Source organism: Nycticebus coucang, chromosome 3 (assembly GCF_027406575.1).
Source record: "Nycticebus coucang isolate mNycCou1 chromosome 3, mNycCou1.pri, whole genome shotgun sequence".
Classification (NCBI taxonomy): Eukaryota; Metazoa; Chordata; class Mammalia; order Primates; family Lorisidae; genus Nycticebus; species Nycticebus coucang.
This window is the reverse complement of record NC_069782.1, coordinates 76,872,848-76,896,003: the sequence shown is the minus strand read 5'-3', so window position 1 is coordinate 76,896,003 and position 23,156 is coordinate 76,872,848. Positions and strand designations below refer to the sequence as shown.

General features: G+C 39.1%; 1 protein-coding gene and 1 pseudogene across 10 annotated transcripts in view; both read left to right on the top strand.

Moving 5' to 3' along the window:
• The window catches only part of ZFAND4 (zinc finger AN1-type containing 4), a 96,723-nt gene that overhangs the window by 3,076 nt on the left and 70,491 nt on the right, over positions 1-23,156 (top strand). For 3 of the 10 annotated variants that reach the window (XM_053582399.1, XM_053582400.1, XM_053582398.1), the window contains exon 2: positions 6,234-6,534. The exons of 5 other annotated variants lie outside the window; for them this stretch is intronic. In XM_053582399.1, coding sequence (XP_053438374.1) covers positions 6,273-6,534 — 262 coding nt within the window. In that variant the 5' untranslated portion in view covers positions 6,234-6,272. Of the gene's footprint in view, positions 1-6,233; positions 6,535-23,156 lie in introns of those variants that run through there. 2 more of the 10 variants (XM_053582406.1, XM_053582401.1) reach the window with 1 other exon arrangement.
• On the top strand, positions 12,846-13,022 carry LOC128582968 (uncharacterized; annotated as a pseudogene).

Here is a 23,156-nt window from a genome sequence, read left to right as displayed (position 1 = left end):
TAGAGTAACAGAAACTCTCATTCATGCTGTGGGAATGCAAAGTGGTCTAACCATTTTGGAAGATGTATGGAAGTTTCTTACAAAATTAAACATACAATTACCATACGATCCAGCACATGTGCTTAGAATTTGCCAGAATGAGTTGAAAGCTATGTCCGTGCAAAAACCTGTATACAGATGTTTAAAGCAGCTTTGTTCGTAATTGCCAAAACTTGGAAGCAACATGCCTTTTAGTAGATAAGTGGAGAAATAATCTGTGGTACATCCAGATGATAGAATATCAGCACCAAAAGAAATGCGCTATCAAGCTGTGAAAAGACATGGGGAAAACTTAAATGCATATTGCTAAGTGAAAGAAGCCAATCTGAAAAGGCTGCCTACTGTATGATTCCACCTATGTAACATTCTGGGAAAGACAAAACCATAGAGACAATAAAAAGACCTGTATTTGCCAGAGTTGGGAGGAAAGGGGGATGAACAGGCAAAGCCTGAGGGATCTTTGGAACAGTGTATCTTATTCTGTGTTCTCCTAGCTATAGGTATAATGATGCATACATGTCTTATGCATTTGTCCAAACCCATAAAAGTACATCAGGAAGAGTGAACACTAGTGTAAATTGTGGACTCTGTGATAATGATATGTCACTATAGGGTTCCACAGTTGTAACCAATGTACCAGTTTGGTACAGAACGTAATAGGAGGCTGGAAGGGGAGCAGAGGTATGTGAGAACTCTGTGCATTTTCTGCTCACTTTTGCTGTGAATCTAAAACTGCTCAAAAAATAAAGTCTATTGAGAAGGGGAAAAAATTCATTTTTTATTTTTTTAATTTTAATTTTAATTAATGTTGCCCTCTGTAGAGTACTATGCTATCACAGCTCACAGCAATCTCAAACTCTTGGCTTAAGCAATACTCTTGCCTCAGCCTCCCAAGTAGTTGGGACTACAAGTGCCTGCCTCAATGCCTGGCTATTTTTTTGTTGTTTTTGCAGTTGTCATTGTTGATTAGCTGGCCTGGGCCAGGCTCGAACCTGCCAGCCTCTGTGCATGTGGCTGGTGCTGTAACCACTCTGCTATGGGCACCGAGCCATCATTTTTCAAACTAGCACATTCATTCCCCTCATATAGTTCCTTTAATTGGTGAGGTTTTGCTGTAATGGCATTGTAAAATAATTTTAGAACTTTGTGTAACTTCTCCCCTTGTTTAAATGAAGATCATTGAGAGTAAAATAATCACTGAACAGTGTGATGATACCATGACCCAGTTTTTATGAGCTTTCTTTTCAAAATTGAAAAAAAAAATAGATAACTGTTGACATCCTGGAGGATAGATTGGAAGAGTAAATTAAGAATCATAACTAGGCCATGAAAATTGTTAACTTGAGAGCTAATGAAGCCCCTAAACTAAGTCCTAATAAGTATAAATGGAGAGGGTAACAAATTATAGAAATATTAAGTTACAGATCACGCCTATAATCCTAGCACTCTGGGAGGGTGAGGTCAGGAGTTCAAGACTAGCATGTGCAAAGTGAGACCACCCATCTCTAGTAAAAATAGACAAACTAGCCAGGCATGGTGGCGGGCACCTGTAGTCCCAGGTACTTGAGAGGTGGAGGCAGGAGAATTGTTTGAGCCCAAGAGTTAGAGGTTGCTGTGAACTAGGCTGAGGCAGTGACACAGAGTGAGACTCTGTCTCAAAAACCAAACCGAACCAAACCATGGCAACGAGGAAAGAAGTTATTTAGATAGATAGAATGAACAATATTTGACAGTAGAACAAAATGATTATAATCAACAATAAGTTAGGGTATACTTTAAAATAACTTAGAGTAGAATTAGAATAGTCCTAACACAAAGAAATGACAAATGCTTGATGTGATACCCCAATTACCCTGATTTGATTAATTCACATTATGCTTATATCAAAACATCTCATGTATCTTATAAAAATATACAATTATTATATACCCATAATAATTAAAATTTTTTAAAAAGAAAAAAAAGTTGTATTGTTAAGGATTAGTGATTTCCAGATGTCACGGGCATGGGGGTAAAAATCCAACATTATTCCTGCATTTCTAGCTGGAGTGATTGGACGAACGGTGGTATTCTGCCAAGATAAGGACTGTAGGATAAAAAGTAGGTTTGTGGAAAAGATGACTAGTTTTGGATATGTTGAATTTTAGGTACGTGTGCAATGTCCAGATTTCAGATGCCTATGGAATATCATGCTTATGGAGTGGAAATTATTAACCCGACGACAATCTTTAACAGTAATTGCTCTTTCAAACATATTTCCATGGCTCAGTGAGTAGGGCACTGGCCACATACACCAAGGCTGGTGGGTTCAAGCCCAGCCCAGGCCTGCTAAACAACAACGACTACTGCAATCAAAAAATAGCCCGGCGTTGTGGCGGATGCCTATAGTCCCAGCTACTCGGGAGGCTGAGGCAAGAGAATTGCTTAAGCCCTAGAGTTTGAGTTTACTGCGAGCTGTGACCCCACGGCATTCTACTGAGGGCAACACAGTGAGAGTCTATCTCACAGAAAAATAAAAAACCCAACACATTTCTATGAAACTTTCAGTGACTTTAGTGCTATCTCATATCCTTTGGTAAAAAACAAAGTATAAAATTTAGGTATGGCCCATATTTATTTTTGATTGTTGTATTTCCATACTGTTCACTTTCTGTTCACCTACGCTTACTTCCTGATACTCTTCTCTCACTCTGAGACTTCTGTCCTGAAATACATTCAAAAGTTTACCCAAGTTTACTCTCAGGAACACTTCTTAACTCATCCCGTGAGGCCAATGCCAAATCCAGACAAAGACATAAAACCATAGCTCTTTATCCCTTATGATAATAGACACAGAAATCCTCAAGAAATACTACAAATCAAAATCCAGCAACATATATATATATTTTTTGAAACAGAGTCTCACTTTGTCACCCGTGGTAGAGTGCCATGGTGTCACGGCTCACAGCAGCCTCAAACTCTTGTGCTCAAGTCAGCCTTCCAAGTAGCTGGCAACTGCCACAACACCTGGCTATTTTTAGAGATGGGTCTCGCTCTGGCTCAGATTGATCTCTAGCCTGTAATTTCAGGCAATCTACCCATCTCAGCCTCCCAGAGTGCTAGGACGGTACCTGGCCAACATATGTTAATATAAAGGATTATACACCATGTGTAAAAGCAGCTTATCTCAAGAATGCAAGCTTGATTTGACACAATAATACATCATAAGAGAAGAAACAAAACCGCATGACCTTTTGAAACACACTGACAAAAAGCATTTGACAAAATTCACACCCCTTTATGATTAAAGAAAAAATTAAACACCCAAACAAGGTAAGAATAGAAGCTCCTATGCAAACCCCATAGCTGACATTGTACCTAATACCTAGAGATGGGTGGTCTCACTTTGCATATCTGTTTGTAGATATGATCTTGTATATAGGTCCTATATAAGAAATCCACTGAAAAACCTATTAGAGCTAAATAAATAGTTTAGCACAGTTGCAGTGTACAAGATCAATATGTTAAAATCAATTGTATTCCTACGCACTAGAAGTGGACAATCTGAAAAAAATTTACAACTACAATTCCATTTATAATAGCATCAAAAGGAATAAAATACTTAGGAATAAATGTAACAAAAGAGTACAAAACTTGTACTTTAAGAACTATAAAATAGTGTTGGAAGAAAGAGATGTCAACTAAATGATGACATTTATGGAGTGGAAGACTTACTATTGTTAAGATGGCAATACCCTCGAAATTGATGTACAGATTCAACACAGTCCACCAGGCATTTTTGCAAAATGGCAAGCTGATGCTAAAATTCATATGGAGATTCAAGGGACTCAGAATAGCCAGTCATCTGGAAAGAGAAGGACAAATTGGAGGACTCATACTTTCTGATTTCAAAACTTAACTACAAAGCTATAGTAATCAAGAGAGTGTGGTACTAACATAAGAATAGACATGTAGGTCAAGGGAATAGAATTAAAAGTCCATTTATAGTCAATTAATTTTCAACAAAGGTTCCAAGGTAATTCAGTGGGAAAATAATGGCCTTTCCAACAAATGATACTAGAAGAACTGTTTCTGCACGTGTGTACAAGAGTAAAGTTGGACCCCTCTCACACCATACACAAAAATTAATTCAAAATGGACAATAGTCCTAAGTGTAAGTGCTAAAAGTATATAATTCTTAGAAAAAGATATGAGTACATCTTTATAACCTTGGGTTAGGCCAGGCTTTTAAAATATGACAACAAAAGAAAGAACAGCCAAATTGGACTTTAAAATTTTGTATTTCAAAAGACAATGTCAAGAAACTTAAAAGACAGCCCATAAAATGGGAGAAAATCTTTGCCAATCATATCTGATAAGGGGTTGTACTTAGAATGTATATTTCAAAAAACTCTTAAAATTAAAAAAATCCAATTTAAAAATGGACAAAAGCTCTTAATAAACATTTTTCCAAAGAAAAATGGACAAAAGCTCTTAAACATTTTTCCAAAGAAGATATGCAAATAGCCACTAGTCACATAAAAAGATGCTCAACATCATTAGTCACTAAAGAAATGCAAATCACTACCATAATGAGATGCTACTTTACAACCACTAGGATGGCTTTAATTAAAAAGGCAATAACTGGGTGGCGCCTGTGGCTCAGAGGAGTAGGGCGCCGGCCCCGTATACCTGAGGTGGTGGGTTCAACCCCAGCCCCGGCCAAAAACTGCAAAAAAAAAAAAATGGCAACAACCAGTATTGGCAAGGATATGGAGAAATTGGCACCCTCTTTCATTCTTGGTCAAATGACTGTAAAATGGTTCAGACCACCTTGTGAAACAGTTTGGTAGTTCCACAAGTTGTTAAACAGAGATACCATATACCTTAGCAAACCTACTCCAGATACATGTCGAAGAGAAAGGAAAATATGTCCATACAGAAACTTGTATGCGAATGTTCGTCACAGCATTGTTTATAATAGCCAAGAATTGGAAACAACTTAAATAACGCATCAAATAAAAGCCAGATAAACAAAATGAGATATGTCTATGTACTCAGTAAAGGCCTATTATTTAGCAATGAAAAGGAGTGAAGTACTAGTGCATCCTAGAGAATGGATAATCTTTGAAAACATGTTAAAGAAGCCAGTTTAAAAAGACCATACATATATATTATGTGATTCTGTATATGTGAAATATCCAGAGTAGGAAAATTACAGAGACAGAAAATAAATTAATTGTTGCCTAAGCTTAGAGGGGGAATGGAAGGATTTGGAAGTGATGGCAACAGGATACAGGGTTCGTTTTTTGGGTGATGAAAATAAAGTGATTGTGGTGATGGTTGCACAACTCTGAATATCCTAAACCCCAGTAAATTTCAGACTTGACATAAACGATTTTTATGGTGTGTGAACTATATCTCAGTAAAGCAATTTATTAAAAGGTTTACCCACCTCTCTAGGAAGATGTGTATCATCTGTCCTATTTTAAGTTAAAGGTGCACCCTTTACAGAGTTTTCTCTAAGTGATAACAGTTTACAATTTGAGCATTCCTGTGTTCTTACATCTATACTTGTTTATTTTACTGCTTCTGTTTGTTGTGTATGCCCCCCACACTCATTAACCATTGTATGTTTGTGAATAGGGATTGTCTAATATCCATTACTAGTATTAACCTCATCTCTTAATGCTAGAAAAATAGATAGAAACCCAAAATGCTCATTGGTCATTTAGTGAGTACTGTTTTTAAGGAACCTGTTAAGATGGTTACTATTCCTTTTATCCACTATTACTCAAATGTACAGTGGTTGTAATACGGTTTATGCTTACATGGTTTAGAAGACATAAATCACATGTTTTAGAAAAGTACATAAATTTCACAAAGTTTTGCTAAAATATACTGATGGGTTTGTTGGTTTAAATATCGTTAACAGCACAAATATTTGATTAGATACTATATATAACTGTGCTGAGCTCTAGTAAGAGTCTAAGACATAAAAATATGTATACCTATTTTTAATAATCTTACAGTGTAGGTGGGAGAATGATTTCAGAGACAAATGTGAAAAATTCAGGATTAGACAAATTAATAGCACTAATTTGAATTGTGGGTCTGTCTGGAAGATTGAAATTGGCTAAAGTTACTCAGAAAATCTTTAAGGAAGAATGAGACTTCGGGATAGGCATGTTAAAAAAATTATTCTTGTTTTTTAGGTACAAAACTCAAAACATGAACAACGATACATATTACCAATGTTTAAAGCTGATTTGTCTATTATTGGAATACAGTTGCCTACAACATACTCTAGAGGAATTAGAAAAGTCAAAGTAATGGATAACCGAAAAGAGCCTCCATTCTTCAATGAAGACAATGTCGGACCATTTTACTACAAACTTCCTTTGTATGATACAATGGAGCTTTTTATTGAAACATTAACTGGAACATGTTTTGAGCTGAGAGTTTCTCCTTTTGAAGCTGTTATTTCTGTGAAAGCAAAAATTCAAAGATTGGAAGGTACTAGTCTTTCTTTACTTTTAGGCTGTCAGGATTAAATTTGTTGGCCAAAAATGTATAATAATTTTTAAAGTTTTTTTTTTCTTTTATTGTCCTCAGTAGAGTGCCGTGGAAAGTTGTTTTTTTTTTTAATGGGGGAAATCTCAAACATATATGATGTTAGAAGTAATGGGATAATGAACCCTTATGTACCTACCCTTTACTCAATGTCAACATTTATCAACTATGAGCTATCTTGTTTCCATTTCTGTGTTCTCCCTACCTTGTTTCCCTTTCACTAGATTCTTTTGAAGCAAATTCCTGGCATCGTGCTAATGTTGTGAAATAATATTTTACAATAGTTTTCAGCGGGTTATGGTAATATGCAAACTCTGCCTTATTGTCTTACAGTTATGTGTAATGAGAAGTAGTAACCATAGTCCCTTTTTTCTTTTTTAATTGGGACCCAAGGTTTGGTATGTGTTCCATTTTATTGACCTGGCTTACCTTTTTACATTGCTTTGCAAATTCTTTTTTTTTTTTTTTTAATGTGGAGGTTTTCTGAGAAGAGTTTGACTTAAATTTATATATATTCAAAGTTCCTTTAGTATAACAGGGATACTGAATAACATGTAATGTCTCTTTTATGGTTTGCACATGTTAAAATTAGCCTTTATCCTTAGTAAATTTCTGAAATAAGTGGTATTTGCCATTTATAGTTGTTAAAATCTAGTTTTGACTAGGAAATTAAATTGTTCCCGATAACACTAAATGGATCTTTGCCGATGGAGCCAGCTGGAACTTCGTTCCATACCAATATACAAGTGGTAACTAGGGTTGACCTCCAGCCAGTTTCATTTCAGAATTATAGAAGGATGAGGAGGGTTGGAATTTTTGATCTTCTGAGGTCAAGGATCCTGGTATCTGAGCTTGTGAATATTTAGTGTTTCTGTAGCCCTGGGAATGTTCTATTGAAGGTAGTGGCTGGCTGAGTCCAGTGACCACATCAACACAACCAGCATGATATATCTGGTAATGATTTTGTCCCCCAAATCATTTGATTTTGTCCCTCCAGAGATCTGGAGTCAAAATAGTTTATTTTGACTTTGTTCTGTTTTTTTGTCTATATGCTAGTGTGATGATACTTTTTTCAGAGCAGTAAGATCAAACTCTGTCTGCACTTTTTCTTCTTTCATGCATTTCAGATCATCTCTGTGTAGCAGAAGCACTTGAGCATCCTATTTCAATCTTCTATGTTGGCAAAGTAAACTGGGCCTTAGAGATTAAGAACTCTTCCAAGGGAGATACTTAGTTACTGTCAGACATAGAACCAGAGCCAAGTTTTCCTTGTCCTCCTAGAAGGAGACACTCTTGGGTAAAAGCAGTGGCTTTGTTCATTAGACAGTTGAATCAGAGTTTAAATGTTTATAAAACAAAAGCAATTTCACAGTTTTTTAGGGAAATTAAAGTAGTATGTAAAATGCCTCCTGTTTTAGACTGCTGGAGCTGCCATAATAAATGAGGCTGGAAGTCCAATATCAGGGTACCAGCCTGGTTGGGTTCTGGTGAGGGCTTCTTCCAGGCTTTTGGGCTTCTTACTGTGTTTTTACTGTGTCTTTGAAAGGCAGAGAGAGAAGGTGAACAAGTTCTCTGATGCCTCTTCCTGTAAGGACAAATCCGAATATGAGGACTCCACTGTCGTGACCCTGTCTAAACCCGGTTATCTCCCACAAGCTTCATCTCCCACAAGCTTCATCTCCAACTACCATGATACCATATACATTTTGGGAGACACAGTTCAGTTCATAGAACCTACTGTTAGTGGTCAGTAGATCTTAATTCCCTTTTCTTGTTCCTGTTCCCCATTCTCACACCCATCACTTCTCTTTTCCCTGTGCTTTATTGTAGCTTCTGGTAGCCCTTGGGCTGTGATGGTTGTTCTGTTCTTTAGGAGGTGTCAAGAGGACAGCCTTCATGGAAAATAAATTTTAAACCTTTTCTACATGATCTTTATACTTCTATCCTGGAGCACATTTGAGGCTAACAGTCCCTCTAAAACTTTTCAAGTTACAGGGATGTGAAATAGGGAGGGCAGAGGTGCGCTGTGGAAAATGGTTGTTTTGCCAGATTTCTTTTTCTCTGAAGCAGAACTAGATCCTGGTGGGAGATAGAAGGGAGTATGGAGGGGATTGTGGAGAAAGGTTTGAAGGAATGTGCTGGATTAGGAATAGTGAGGCTTCAGGAAGAGAGGGACAGTGCCTACAAGGGGACCTTGGAGAGAAAGTAGTGCTAAACCACACTGCCTGGTTTTAGATTACAAGCTGAGCAAAGTACTTAACCTCTCTTTATCTTAGTTGTCCTGACCTTAAATTATCTCAAAGGTTGTTCTCAGGATTAAGGGAGTTAATAAAAGTAAAATACTTAGTACACTGCTTGTGTTCTTTGTCAGGACAAAATGAGAAAGTGGGTATGACTAAACATATACCTAAGAATATTAAATATGGTGTCCTTAGGAAGGGACATAGCTTAGGTCTCTGGCTTTCTTTTTTTTTTAATTTTATTATTTTTTTAATTAAGTCTTTTGTACATAGATCATAAATACATTTATGCCCATTTCAGTGTGTTGATTATTTGTACAGAAAGGTCTCTGGCTTTCAAGAGAAATTGGTTGTATTTCCAGATAATTGGTTGTCTAAATACTGTGCCATTTAACTGAATTAGTCTAGTCTTATCTCATTCATTTCATACAGTCATCTCAGACTTTGTCATGTATACACAATCTCTTTTGATCAGCTAACCTGTTGGTCTGTCTCTCCCTATGTCAACATTACGTTGTCTTATAAGTCCCAAGTTAAGGGACATCTGTTTGATTTTCAGTTTTTGGTGATTACGGATAAAGCCATATAAACTTTCACATGCAGGTTGTCATGAAAGCATAGATTTTCATTAAACTGGAGTAAATACTTAGCAATAGGAAGTGTGTATTTAATTTTGTAAGAGATTGCTAAACTATTTTCCAGAGTGGCTGTACCATTTTGCATTTATACAGGTAAGATATAAAAGTTGTAGTTGCTCTGCATCCTCATTAGTACTTAGTATATCTTGGGCTGTTTTTGTTTAGTTTTAATTTCTTCTTTGCTATTCTAATAGGTGTTAGCAGTGTTTTAACTTACATCTCCTTAATGACTAATGATGTTAACCATCTTTTCATTTGCTGTTTGTCATCTGTCTTAGTAAATTCAAGCTACTGTAACAGAATAGCATAGTCTGGATGGCTTAATCATCTTTTCTCCCAGTTCTAGAGGCTGGGGAAGTACAAGATCAAGGAGATGTGGTGTCTGGTGAGGGCACTTGTGGTAGTTTGCAACTAGCTGTTTTCTTATTATCTCTTACCATGGCATAAAGGGAGATTAATCTCTCTCATGTCACTTATAGGGGTGCTAATCCCATTCTTGAGGACTCCACCCTCATCACCTAACTCCAGTACCATCACATTGGGGATTTAGGCTTCAACATATCAATTCTGGGGGGATACAAATGCTCAGTCCTTTGCCTCATCTGTATGTCTTCTTTCTTGAAGTGTCTATTCAAATTTTTGCCCATTAAAAAAAATAGTTTTCTTGTTATTGTGTTTTAAAGTGCTAGTGTTTAAAAATTTTCCTTTTTTTTTTTTTTGAGACAGTCTCACTATGTCACCCTCGGTAGAGCGCCATGGCATCACAGCTCATAGCAACCTCAAACTCTTGGGCTTAAGCGATTCTCTTGCCTCAGCCTCCCAGTACCTGGGACTATAGGTGCCTACCACAACGCCTGGCTATTTTTAGAGATGGGGTCTCGCTCTGGCTCAGGCTGGTCTCTAACCTGTGAGCTCAAGCAGTCCACCTACCTTGGTCTCCCAAGTGCTAGGATTACAGGTGTGAGCCATTACACCCGGCCTCTTGCCATGTTTAACAAGAAATTTACAAATGTTTGTTCCTTGCTCTAATTCAACCTCTGACATTCTCACAATGGCGCACAAAAACACAATAGCAATAATAAATACCACTCACCAAGATGTTGATGTAACACAACTGTAAGACCCTGATACACCAAGAGGTTATGAAACCTTACCAAGTTGTTTGTATAGTGCTGCCAACAAAAGAGCACAGTGACAAGTTCATGAAGTTAATTGTCAGAACTTGTGTTTTTCTTTTTTTAATTAAATCATAGCTGTGTACATGAATGTGATCATGGGGCACCATACACTGGTTTTATAGACCATTTGACATATTTTCATCACGCTGGTTAACATAGCCTTCCTGGCATTTTCTTAGTTATTGTGTTAAGACATTTATATTCTACATTTACTAAGTTTCACATAAACCCTTGTAAGATGCACCGTAGGTGTAATCCCACCAATCGCCCTCCTCCGCTCATGCTCCCCCCTCCCTCCCTTCCCTCTCCCTCTTCCCCATATTCTTAGATTATAACTGGGTTATAGCTTTCATATGAAAGTCATAAATTAGATTCATAGTAGGCTGAATACATTGGATACGTTTTCCTCCATTCTTGAGATACTTTACTAAGAAGAATATGTTCCAGCTCCATCCATGTAAACATGAAAGAGGTAAAGTCTCCATCTTTCTTTAAGGATGCATAATATTCCATGGTGTACATATACCACAATTTATTAATCCATTCATGGATCGATGGGCACTTGGGCTTTTTCCATGACTTAGCAATTATCAATTGGGCTGCAATAAACATTCTGGTACAAATATCTTTGTTATACTGTGATTTTTGGTCTTCTGGGTATATACCTAGTAGAGGAATTACAGGATTGGATGGCAGATCTATTTTTAGATCTCTAAGTGTTCTCCAAATATCTTTCCAAAAAGAATGTATTAGTTTGCATTCCCAGCAGCAGTGTAGAAGTGTTCCCTTTTCTCCACATCTACACCAACGTCTCTGGTCTAGGGATTTTGTGATATGGGCTAATCTTACTGGAGTTAGATGATATCTCAAAGTAGTTTTGATTTGCATTTCTCTGATGATTAAAGATGATGAGCATTTTTTCATATGTCTGTAGGCTGTGTGCCTGTCTTCTTCAGAGAAGTTTCTCTTCAAGTCCCTTGTCCAGCCTGCAGTGGGATCACTTGTTCTTTTCTTGCTTATACGTTTGAGTTCTCTGTGGATTCTGGTTATTAAACCTTTGTCAGAGACATAACCTGCAAATATCTTCTCCCATTCTGAGGGCTGTCTGCTTGCTTTACTTACTGTGTTCTTGGCTGTGCAGAAGCATTTTAGTTTGGTCCCAGTAGTGTATTTTTGAAGCTGCTTCAATTTTATGAGGGGGGGTCCTCCTCATAAAATACTCACCCAGACCGATTTCTTCAAGAGTTTTCCCTGCACACTCTTCTAGTATTTTTATAGTTTCATGTCTTAAGTTTAAATCTTTAATCCAGTGAGAGTGTTAGTTAATGGTGAAAGGTGTGGGTCCAGTTTCAGTCTTCTACAGATTGCCAGCCAGTTCACCCAGCACCATTTGTTAAAGAGGGAATCTTGCTCTGCCACGTGATGCCTTCCGCTAAGTTAACACGGCAAGAAGGCTCTCAGTAGACAATCTGGCTTCAGAACTGTGACAAAGGGAGGAGAGCAAGATGGCGGCCGAGTAGCAGCTTCCTTGCATCTGTGCACCGTGAGTCTGGGGAGATAGGACTCCAGGCATCTCTGGCTGGTGGGATCTGCCTATCATCACCCCTGTGAGGATACAGGGAGTCAGTGAGAGACTTCTGGACCCCAAGAGGAGGACTAAAACAGTGGAAAACCGGCAAGTGGTTGCGTGTGTTCAATCGGTCTAAATCCGCCCGCAACTTCCATAGGCACGAGAACTTAAAGAGCAAGAGGAAGTGAAAGGAAAATTAGGGCAAGGAAACAGATAAAATAAATCACTCATGAGGAAGAATCAGCAGAAAACTCCAGGCAACATGAAGAACCAGTCCAGAACAATCCCGCCAAGGGACCATGAGGTAGCTACTGCAGAGGATTCCACCTATAAAAAGGGAATCTTTTCCCCACTGAATGTTCTTAATTGGCTTGTCAAACATCAAATAACGGTAAGTAGCTGGGTTCATCTCTTGGTTCTTTATTCTGTTCCATACATCTACCTCTCTGTTTTTGTGCCAGTACCATGCTGTTTTGATCACTATCGATTTATAGTATAGTCTGAGTTCCGGTAGCGTGATTCCTCCTGCCTTTTTTTTTCTGAGTAATGTCTTTGCTATTCGAGGTTTTTTCTGATTCCATATAAAACGAAGTATTATTTTTTCAAGATCTTTAAAGTATGACAGTGGATCGCTTCTCGGCCTTTTGGCTAAGATCAAGTGTAAAGTATGACAGTGGAGCTCTAATAAGGATTGCATTAAAATTGTTTATTGCTTTGGGTAGTATGGACATTTTAACAATGTTGATTCTTCGCAGCCATGAGCAAGGTATGTTTTTCCATTTGTTAACATTTTCAGCTATTTCTTTTCTAGAGTTTCATAGTTCTCTTTATAGAGATCTTTCACGTCCTTTGTTAGATAAAGTCCCAAGTATTTCATCTTCTTTGGCACTACTGTGAATGGAATAGAGTCCTTAACTGTTTTTTCAGCTTGACTATTGTTTACATATAAAGGCTACTGATTTATGAATGTTGATTTTGTAACCTGAGATGCTGCTGTATTCCTTGATCACTTCTAAGAGTTTTGTGGTAGAATCCCTGGTGTTTTCCAGATATACAATCATATCATCTGCGAAGAATGAAAGTTTGATCTCTTCTGATCCTATATGGATACCCTTGATCGCCTTTTCTTCCCTAATTGCCCTAGCTAAAACTTTCATTACAATGTTAAAGAGCAGTGGAGACAATGGGCAGCCTTGTCTGGTTCCTGATCTGAATGGAAATGATTTCCATTTAACTCCATTCAATACGATATTGGCTGGGGTTTTTTTGTAGATGGCCTCTATCAGTTTAAGAAATGTCCCTTTTGGATGGTGCCTGTGGCTCAGTTGGTAAGGCGCTGGCCCCATATACTGAGGGTGGCAGGTTCAAACCTGGCCCCGGCTGAACTGCAACCAAAAAATACTGGGTGTTGTGGCAGGTGCCTGTAGTCCCAGCTACTCGGGAGGCTGAGGCAAGAGAATCGCTTAAGCCCAGGAGTTGGAGGTTGCTGTGAGCTGTGTGATGCCATGGCACTCTCTGAGGGCCATAAAGTGAGACTCTATCTCTAGGAAAAAAAAAAAGAAAGAAATGTCCCTTCTATACCAATTTTCTTAAGTGTTCTGATCATGAAGGGATGCTGTATATTATCAAAAGCTTTTTCTGCATCAATTGAGAGAATCATATGGTCTTTGTTTTTTAATTTGTTTATGTGCTGAATTATATTTATAGATTTACGTATATTAAACCAGCCTGAGACCCTGGGATAAAACCGACTTGGTCATGATGTATAATTTGTTTGATGTGTTGCTGGATGCTGTTTGTTAGGATCTTGATGAACATTTTTGCATCTATATTCATTAGTGATATTGGTCTATAATTTTCTTTTCTTGTTGGGTCTTTTCCTGGTTTGGGGATCAGGGTGATGTTTGCTTCATAGAATGTGTTGGGTAGTCTTCCTTCTTTTTCTACCTTTTGGAACAGGTTGAGTAATATAGGTACTAGTTCCTCTTTTTTTTTTTTTTTTTTGCAGTTTTTGGCCAGGGCTGGGTTTGAACCTGCCACCTCTGGCACATGGGGCCGGCGCCCTACCCCTTTGAGCCACAAGCGCTGCCCAGAAAATTGGTTTTAGTTTTTTGTGTTTTTTTTAATTATTTTTTTTTTTTTTGGTTGCAGCCATCATTGTTTGGCGGGCCCAGGCTGGATTCGAACCGGCCAGCTCAGGTGTATGTGGCTGGCACCTTAGCCGCTTGAGCCACAGGCGCCGAGCCTGGTACTAGTTCCTCTTTAAAGGTTTGGTAGAATTCTGACGTGAAGCCATCTGGTCCCGGGCTTTTCTTTTTGGGGAGATTTTGTATGGTTGATGCTATTTCAGAACTTGATATAGGCCTGTTCAACATTTCCACTTGATTCTGGCTAAGTCTTGGAAGGTGACGTGCTTCCAAATATTGGTCAATTTCCTTCAGATTTTCATATTTCTGAGAATAAAGTTTCTTGTAATATTCATTAAGGGTTTTTTTTAATTTCTGAGGAGTCTGTTATTTTATCTTTGTCATTTCTGATTAACGAAATTAGAGGTTTTACTCTTTTTTTCCTGGTTAGGTTAGCCAACATTTACCTATTTTATTGACCTTTTCAAAAAACGAACTTTTTGATTTATTGATCTGTTGTATAATTCTTTTGTTTTTAATTTTAATTTATTCTGCTCTAATGTTGGTTATTTCTTTTCTTCTACTGGTTTTGGGGTTGGAATGTTCTTCCTTTTCTAGTTGCTGGAGATGTTCCATTAAGTTGTTAACTTCCTCTCTTTCTGTTCTCTTGAGGAAGGTTTGCAGTGCTATAAATTTCCCTTTTAAGATTGCCTTTGCGGTTTCCCAGAGGTTCTGATAATTTGTGTCTTCATTGTTGTTTTGTTCCAAAAATTTGGCAATTTCCTTCTTAATCTCATCTCTGAACCAGCTGTCATTCAGCATAAGGTTATTTAACTTCCATGTTTTTGTATGAGTATGCAGATTCCTGTTGTTACTGAGTTTGACTTTTATTCCATGGTGGTCCAAGAAGATGCAAGGAATAATTTCTATTTCTTTAAACTTACTGAGGTTAGACTTGTGACCTATGGTGATCGATTTTGGAGTATGTTCCGTGGACTGATGAGAAGTATGTGTATTCAGTTTTGTGGGATGAAATGTTCTGTAGATGTCTGCTAAATCCAACTGTTGGATGGTTCGGTTTAAATCTAAAATTTCTTTGCTCAGCTTCTTATTGGAGGTTCTATCCAACACTGCCAAAGGAGTGTTGAAATCTCCGACTATTATGGAGCTGGAGGAAATCACGTTGCTAATGTCTATTAGAGTTTCTCTTATAAATTGAGGCGCATTCTGGTTGGGTGCATAAATAGTAATAATTGAAATCTCATCATATTATTACCCTTAACAAATATGAAGTGACCATTCTTTTTTTTTTTTTGGCCGGGTTTGAACCCGCCACCTCTGGCATATGGGACCGGCGCCCTACTCCTTGAGCCACAGGCACAGCCCGAAGTGACCATTCTTATCCTGCCTTACTTTTGTTGGTTTAAAGCCTATTGTGTCTACAAATAGAATTGCAACACCTGCTTTTTTCTGATTACCATTTGCCTGAAATATGGACAACCATCCTTTTACCCTGAGTCTATATTTATCTTTTAAGGTAAGATGTGATTCTTGTATGCAGCAAATATCTGGCCTGAGTTTTTGTATCCAGTCAGCCAACCTGTGCCTGTTTAGAGGACAGTTTAAGCCATTCACATTAATGGAAAATATTGATAAGTCTGGTAAAATTTTGGGTATCGAGTTTTTCGAAAGTCCAGTGGACATTTTTAATCTTTTCGCCACTGTGGAAGTTGGAGTTGATCAAATGTTTATGAGTAAGTTTACTTTTGTGGTAGAGGATTGGGCTGGTCATTGTGGAGGATAGGTCTGAGAATATCCTGAAGAGCTGGTTTGGTTATGGCAAATTTCTTCAACATGTGAATGTCATTAAGGTATTTAATTTCTCTATCATAAATGAAACTCAGTTTAGCTGGATACAGGATCCGGGGTTGAAAGTTATTTTGTTTTAGGAGATTAAAAGTAGATGACCACCCTCTTCTGGCTTGAAAAGTTTCAGCAGAGAGATCTGCGGTCATTCTAATGTTCTTCCCTTTGTAGGTAATGATTTTCTTACGTCCTGAGAATTTTCTCCTTCATATTAACTTTAGTGAAGTTAATTATGATGTGCCTGGGGGATGTCTTATTCGGGTTGAGTTGTGCTGGAGTTCTGAAACTGTCTGCTATCTGAATTTCAGAATCTCTTGGCATGTCTGGAAAATTCTCTTTCATAATTTCATGGAGAAGGGCGTCTGTGCCTTCCGAAGCCAGTTCATCGCTTTTAGGGATTCCAACGAGGCAGATATTAGCCTTCTTTGAATTATCCCAGAGCTCTCTGAGAGAATGATTCGTTTTTACTCTCCATTTCTCTTCGTTTTTGAGAGTTTGGGAGTGTTCAAAAGCTTTGTCTTCAATGTCAGAAAGCCTTTCTTCTGCTTGCTCCAGTCTGTTACTGAGGGATTCTACTGTATTTTTCAGATCTTTGAGGACTGCAAATTCTTGCTTCAGTGTGTCAAAATCTTTCGTGGGTTTGTCTTTAAATTCGTTGAATTCCTGAGACAACTTTTCAATTTCTCCTTGAATTACTAATTCCAACTTTTGAATTGTTCCTCCAATTTCTAATTACAAATTTTCCTCCATTCTATTAATCTTGTTTGCAATCCAAATTCTGAATTTGATTTCTGACATCTCAGCCATCTGTTTATGAATGGGATCTTCAGTTACATCTACCATATCTTTCCTTGGGGAGGTTGATCTACTCTGGTTATTCATGTTACCAGAGTTTTTGTGCTGATTCTGCCCCATTATTATTTTAAACCATTTGACTTTTCCCCTGGAGTTTTGCGAGGACCCGTACAGTGCTACGGCCTGAGAAACTGGGTTCCTGTTTGGTGTGATGGGGCTAAGTGGCTCTGTCTTGTTTTCAGCTGATCTCTGTCTGACCCTAGTTAAACAGTTACTCTGGGTTGAAGTCTCAGCTGTGGAGAAATACCAGCAGTTAAGTCACCCTGCCCCCCACAGGCAACAATTGGAAAAGGACAATCAAACCTTCCTACAACCACACACCCAGGGCACCACTTGGATTATCTTCGGGCAATTGGCTCAGTTCAAAAGGTCCAAATCAATTGTCTCAGTCAGCACCTGTCTCAGGTAGAAGAGTTTAAAAGGTCTCTGGCAACTAGATTGCAGGGGTCTGGTGACAACTCAAATATGACTTGCTCCTGTGTTCTGTGGGGTCAGGAGGATCCACTCAGCAAATGGATTAGTCTAGGAAGGTTGATGCACCTCTGTCACACTCCACCTTGCTCCTCTATCACACCCAGTCACTGATAACCCCACAGGTCTGTGACCCAGTTGCCTCCAATGAGCAGATACTCCAGGGGTTTGCACCTGCCTGAATCACAAGGAAATCTATGTCTCCTCAGCCAGGCCGCTGCTCTCTGCCTCTATCCGGCAGAGGGAGGTGAAGCCTGACAGCCACGGGAGGGTGGGGCTGTTCACTCAGTTCCAGCCCCGCCCCTGATTGATGTTACTGACAGAACAGAACAACTTTGCAGGAAGTTGTTTCTGTCCCTGCTAAATTCCCCTGTAGAAGAGAAGCTGTTTTGAGTTCCCAGAGCCTGTGCCTCAGGCCCTGTCTGTGCCGCTGTAGTTTGTATTTGCAGCACGGTTACCTGTCAGTTTCAGGCTCTGCCTGCCCTCCTTTGTTTATGCTGATGATCCCCTGTGGGCCAGGTGCATCTTGACCCCAGTAAAGCGGTCCTCTGGGTCAGCCTTGCCCTTGGAATCTCCAGGCTGTGCCCATGCATTTTCTAGTTCCTGCGCTCCACCAGGCTGGTACCGCCTCAGGCAAACCCTTTATTCACGGGGCCTGCTTTTCCATCCCAGATCTGTTCCGCGGTGATTGCCACCTAAGAAGATGCCCGGCCTCCTCTTGTTGCCCAGAGAGACATGGGGTGTGACTTTGGAATATCCGGGGGTGAGCCCTATTGTTGCCAAAAACAGCTGCTGCTCTGCACCTCGGGGCACCGCCCCTCTCCGGCATGGTTCCCTCTCAGCTGACCATCCTGTCCTCACTCCCGTGCCGCAGAATCAGCACGGACCAGCTACAGTCCAGGCCCTGTCCACACCCCTCAAGAAATCACCCAAGAATCCTGACTCCTGGGGGACAGGCCTCCAGACCTCAGAGTGAGAGTGCTGGGGAGTGCTGGGAGCTCAGAATTGCAGGTAGAGATAATATACGGTTTTACACAGTTTTATGCCTGGCAGGAGAGTGCCACAGCAGGTCCAGTTTTTAGAGGGTCTTTCCCGTGGAGTATAATGGGAGGACTTTTGAACTCATTTGTTTATCAGGTACTCTGAGCCGTTCTTATTGGGGGGGGGGACTCCCATCCGCTTGGTGATGGATTTTGTACCTTTTGTTTGTATCCTTGGGGTTGCAGCTCGCCTCGGCAGGGTTGATGTGCATTCTTCAACCTTCTCTCTTGGCACAAATCTAATCCACCAGGTTACTTGCTAAATTTCTGTTCTTTAACTCTCCTTTTGGAGGGGAGCCTCTATGGAAAGCTGGCTTTAGTCAGCCATCTTGTCTCCACCCCCCATATTTTTCTTTAATGAATTTTAATAATGTATTTTGTAGTTTTCAGTGTACAGATGACCCTTGAAACAATGTGGGAGTTTGGGGAACTGAGCCCAAGCATAGTCAAAAATCTGTCTGTAACTTCTGAATCTCCCAAAACTGAAACATTAATGGTCTACTGTTGACTGGAAGACTTCCTGATAATGTAATCTATTCACACTTTTTTGTGTGTGTTATGTGTATTCATAACAAATGAAGCTAGAGAAAAGAAAGTGTTATTAGGAAAATCTTAAGGAAAATGCATTTACTGTACTTTAGTATATTGATTGACATAAGTTGACATTGTCTGTTTATAAGATAAATTGTCTGAAATGGTAGGTACCCGCAGATTGAGATCTCAATCTAAGGGACATACCAAGTAATTCAACTTTTTCTTGTAATATCATGACTTTTTTATGCTTCTTGGGGCTCTTCCAGCATCAGTAGTGGCACTTAATGTGAGTTCTATGGTGTTAATCCAACGTTTATGGTATTGCACTAAACACAACGGTGATTTTCAACCATTTTTATCTCATAGCACACTTAAATTATGTGGATGAAAAAAAGAATAAAAAAAGAATATACTTACTGTGCTTTGAACTTCTTTTGAAAATAATTTAATGATCTTTATAAATTTTCCTGGCATTCCAAGTGCCCATCAACCCATGAATGGATTAATAAACTATGGTATATGTATACCATGGAATACTATTCAGCCATAAAAAAACGATGGAGACTTTATATCTTTTGTATCAACCTGGATAAAATTGGAGAACATTCTCTTTAGCAATGGTAAAGCAAGTATCCAATGTACTCAATACTAATATGAAGCTAGTAGATGAACTAATACACCCACGCAAGAGAAAACTCAATTTAATTCACATTGAAGGGAGGAGTTGGGAGGATTGGTGTGCTCCCACCTAATGAGCACAGTGTAAAGGTATATGGCACACTTCCTGGGTGCCGGACGTAACTACAACAGGGACCTCATCTAACAAACTGTAACCTAATCATTTGTACCCTCATATTTATCTGAAATTTAAAATAATTTTTTTCCCACGTTACGCGTAAGATCCTCTCATGGTACACCAGTGTGCTATAGCACAAGGGTTGAAAACCCTGAACTGAAACACAATGGAAAATACCCAAGAACCAACCAGGGGAGATCACTTTTTACTGTGGTATGCAGTTTACTCTGGAGGAATGGCTTACCTGGGAATACATCCCTGTAGTGATTTAAGTGGATACTTGCAAGATTTGAGCTCACTGCAGTAGCAACAGGAGAGGACTACAAAATTATTATAGTATAGTATGTAGGTAATTAATTTTATGCAGTTATGATTTAATGTTCTTTTTTTTTTTAGGACACATTAAAATTTGCTTTAATACTTCTTTGGGGGGAAAAAACCCCACACTTGCAGTGAATGAACAAGAAACATTTTTATGCTATTATTTGTATCTACCATGCCATGAATTCATAGGGGAAGAGGTTGCAGCAGCTCAGGGAGGCACCTTGCCATTGAATGTGACAAAGTGTTGATTGACTTTTGAATTCATGGGAAATAGGTCCCAGCACCTTGTATCACTGTTACATGGAAACTATTGGTTATCTTGTGTGCCCCTGCTGTACACATATGCCATGAGCTCATGGGGAATAAATAGGTTCTTGCTCCTAAAAACATGGGTCCACTAGTACTCCTGTGTGCTATGTTATATGCTTATTATGCCATGAATTTATAGGGAATGGGTTCCAGGAGCTCAGGCTCCTTTCCGTTAGTTCTCACAAAGTGGGCTTCTCTGGGTGGCGCAGGCTGGCGCTTCAGTTGAACCCAGGTACCTTTCTCTTTGGCTTCCTTCTTTTTCTGATCATTTTCCTTCACACATTTCAGGAAGCTATCTCTGCTCTTAGAGTGCTTAATATACTCAATACGAACATTAATCCTCTTTGCGAGGGTCTTGCCCTTAACTTGTTTGTTTACAACAATACCAACAGCATGCTGGGTAACATTGTAAACGCTTCCAGTTTTGCCATGGTAACGTTTGTGTGGCATGCCTTTTTGAACAGTACCCATTCCCTTGATGTCTACAATATCACCTTTCTTGTAGATTCTCATATATGTGGCCAAAGGAACAACTCCATGTTTTCTTTTTTTTTTTTTTTTTTTAAAGAGACAGAGTCTCACTTTATGGCCCTCAGTAGAGTGCCATGGCATCACACAGCTCACAGCAACCTCCAACTCCTGGGCTTAAGCGATTCTCTTGCCTCAGCTTCCCAAGTAGCTGGGACTACAGGCGCCCGCCACAACGCCCAGCTATTTTTTGGTTGCAGTTCAGCCGGGGCCGGGTTTGAACCCGCCACCCTCGGTATGTGGGGCCGGCGCCTTACCAACTGAGCCACAGGCGCCGCCCACAACTCCATGTTTTCTAAAAGGCCTAGAGAACATGTATCGGGTGCCTCTCCTCTTTCCCTTTGTGTTTGTCATTTTGGTGAATTACTGGAAGATGGCGTTTCCGGCCGAAAAGCTAATGTTCTTTTTTTGAGGCAGAGTCTCATAATGTCGTCCTTGGTAGAGTGTCGTGGCGTCACAGCTCACAGCAACCTCAAACTTTTGGGCTTAAATGATTATCTTGTCTCACCCTCCTGCATAGCTGGGACTACAGGCGCCCACCACAATGCCTGTCTGTTTTTTTTGGTTGCAGTTGTTATTGTTGTTTAGCAGGACCCAGGCTGGGCTTGAACCCGCCAACCTTGGGATTGCATGTGGCGGTGTCCTACTCACTGAGCTATAGGTGCCGAGCCAATGCTCTATTCTTTACATTTCTCTCGACTGCCAGTGTTACCTGGTATGTTCTGTAATTATTTGTGTATAAGTTAGTTTTGATAAGTTTCAACTTTTTGTAATAGATTTGTGTATATTTTATGGTAGTAAATGATAAAGTAGACTAGCATCTGTATATATTTTTATGCATTCATGACATACTTGTTTTTAATTTTTTTTTACATTTCTTAGGTATTGGGTTCATATCTGAGATTTTTCAAATTATCATTAACCTTCAACAAATTTCTCACTGTATTTTTTTTTTGAGTTTGTTTTATTTTTCAAATTAATATGAGAGTACAATTTTTAGGTTATATTGTTCTCACTTCCAGGGTAAAGTTCCATTTTTCAAGCATCCCTCCACCAGGGGGCTTGTTATACACCCTCATAATGTGCACATTAGGTGAGATCCAGCCTCATGCTCTCCCTCCTTCTGCCAAACGTCCTCCTCCCTCCCCCATCCCACTTCCCTCTACTCCTGAACTGGACTATATTAATGTTTTATTATTCTTATGAGCATATAATTGTTTATATATTGATTTCATATTAGTATGGAGTGCACTGAATATTTATTTTTCTATTCTTATGATACTTTACTAAGAAGAATGTATTTCAGCTCCATCCAGGTAAACGTAAAAGATGTAAAGTGTCCATCTATTTTAATGGTTGAATAATATTCCATGGTATACATATACCACAGTTTGTTGATCCAATCATGGGTTGATAGGCACTAAGGTTGCTTCCATGGTTTGGCAGTTATGAATTGAGCCACAATAAACATTCTAGTGCAAATGTCTTTGTGGTAAAATGATTTTTGTTCTGGGTAGATACTTAGTAATGAGATTGCAGGTTCAAATGGAAGGTCTCCTTTTAGATCTTTGAGGATTCTCCATACTTCCAATAAGGCTGTGTTAGTTTGCAATCCCACCAGCAGTGTAGAAGTGTTCTCTTCTCTCCACATCCACGCCAGCGTCTGGTGTTTTGGGACTTTGTGATGTGGGCTAATCTTGCTGGGGTAAGGTGATATCTTAGAGCGTTTTTGATTTGCATTTCTCTGATGATTAAAGACAATGAGCACTTTTTCGTGTGTTTGTTGGCTATTTGTCATCCTCAGAGAAGTTTCTGCTGACAGAGAGAGTTGTTTGCACTTTTCTTGTTGTTTAATTTGAGTTCTCTGTAAATTCTAGTTTTCAGGCTTTTGTTAGATCATAGCATGCAAAAATCTTCTCCCATTCCAAAGGCTGTTTGCTTTGCTTGTCTCTTTATATTTATTGAAAAAAATCACTGTATAAGTGGACCCATGCAATTCACACCCATATTGTTCAAGGGTCAACTTTAGAAGGGCTGCACTTGCATTGTTAAATTTATTCCTAAGTATTTTATTCTTTTTGATGCCATTG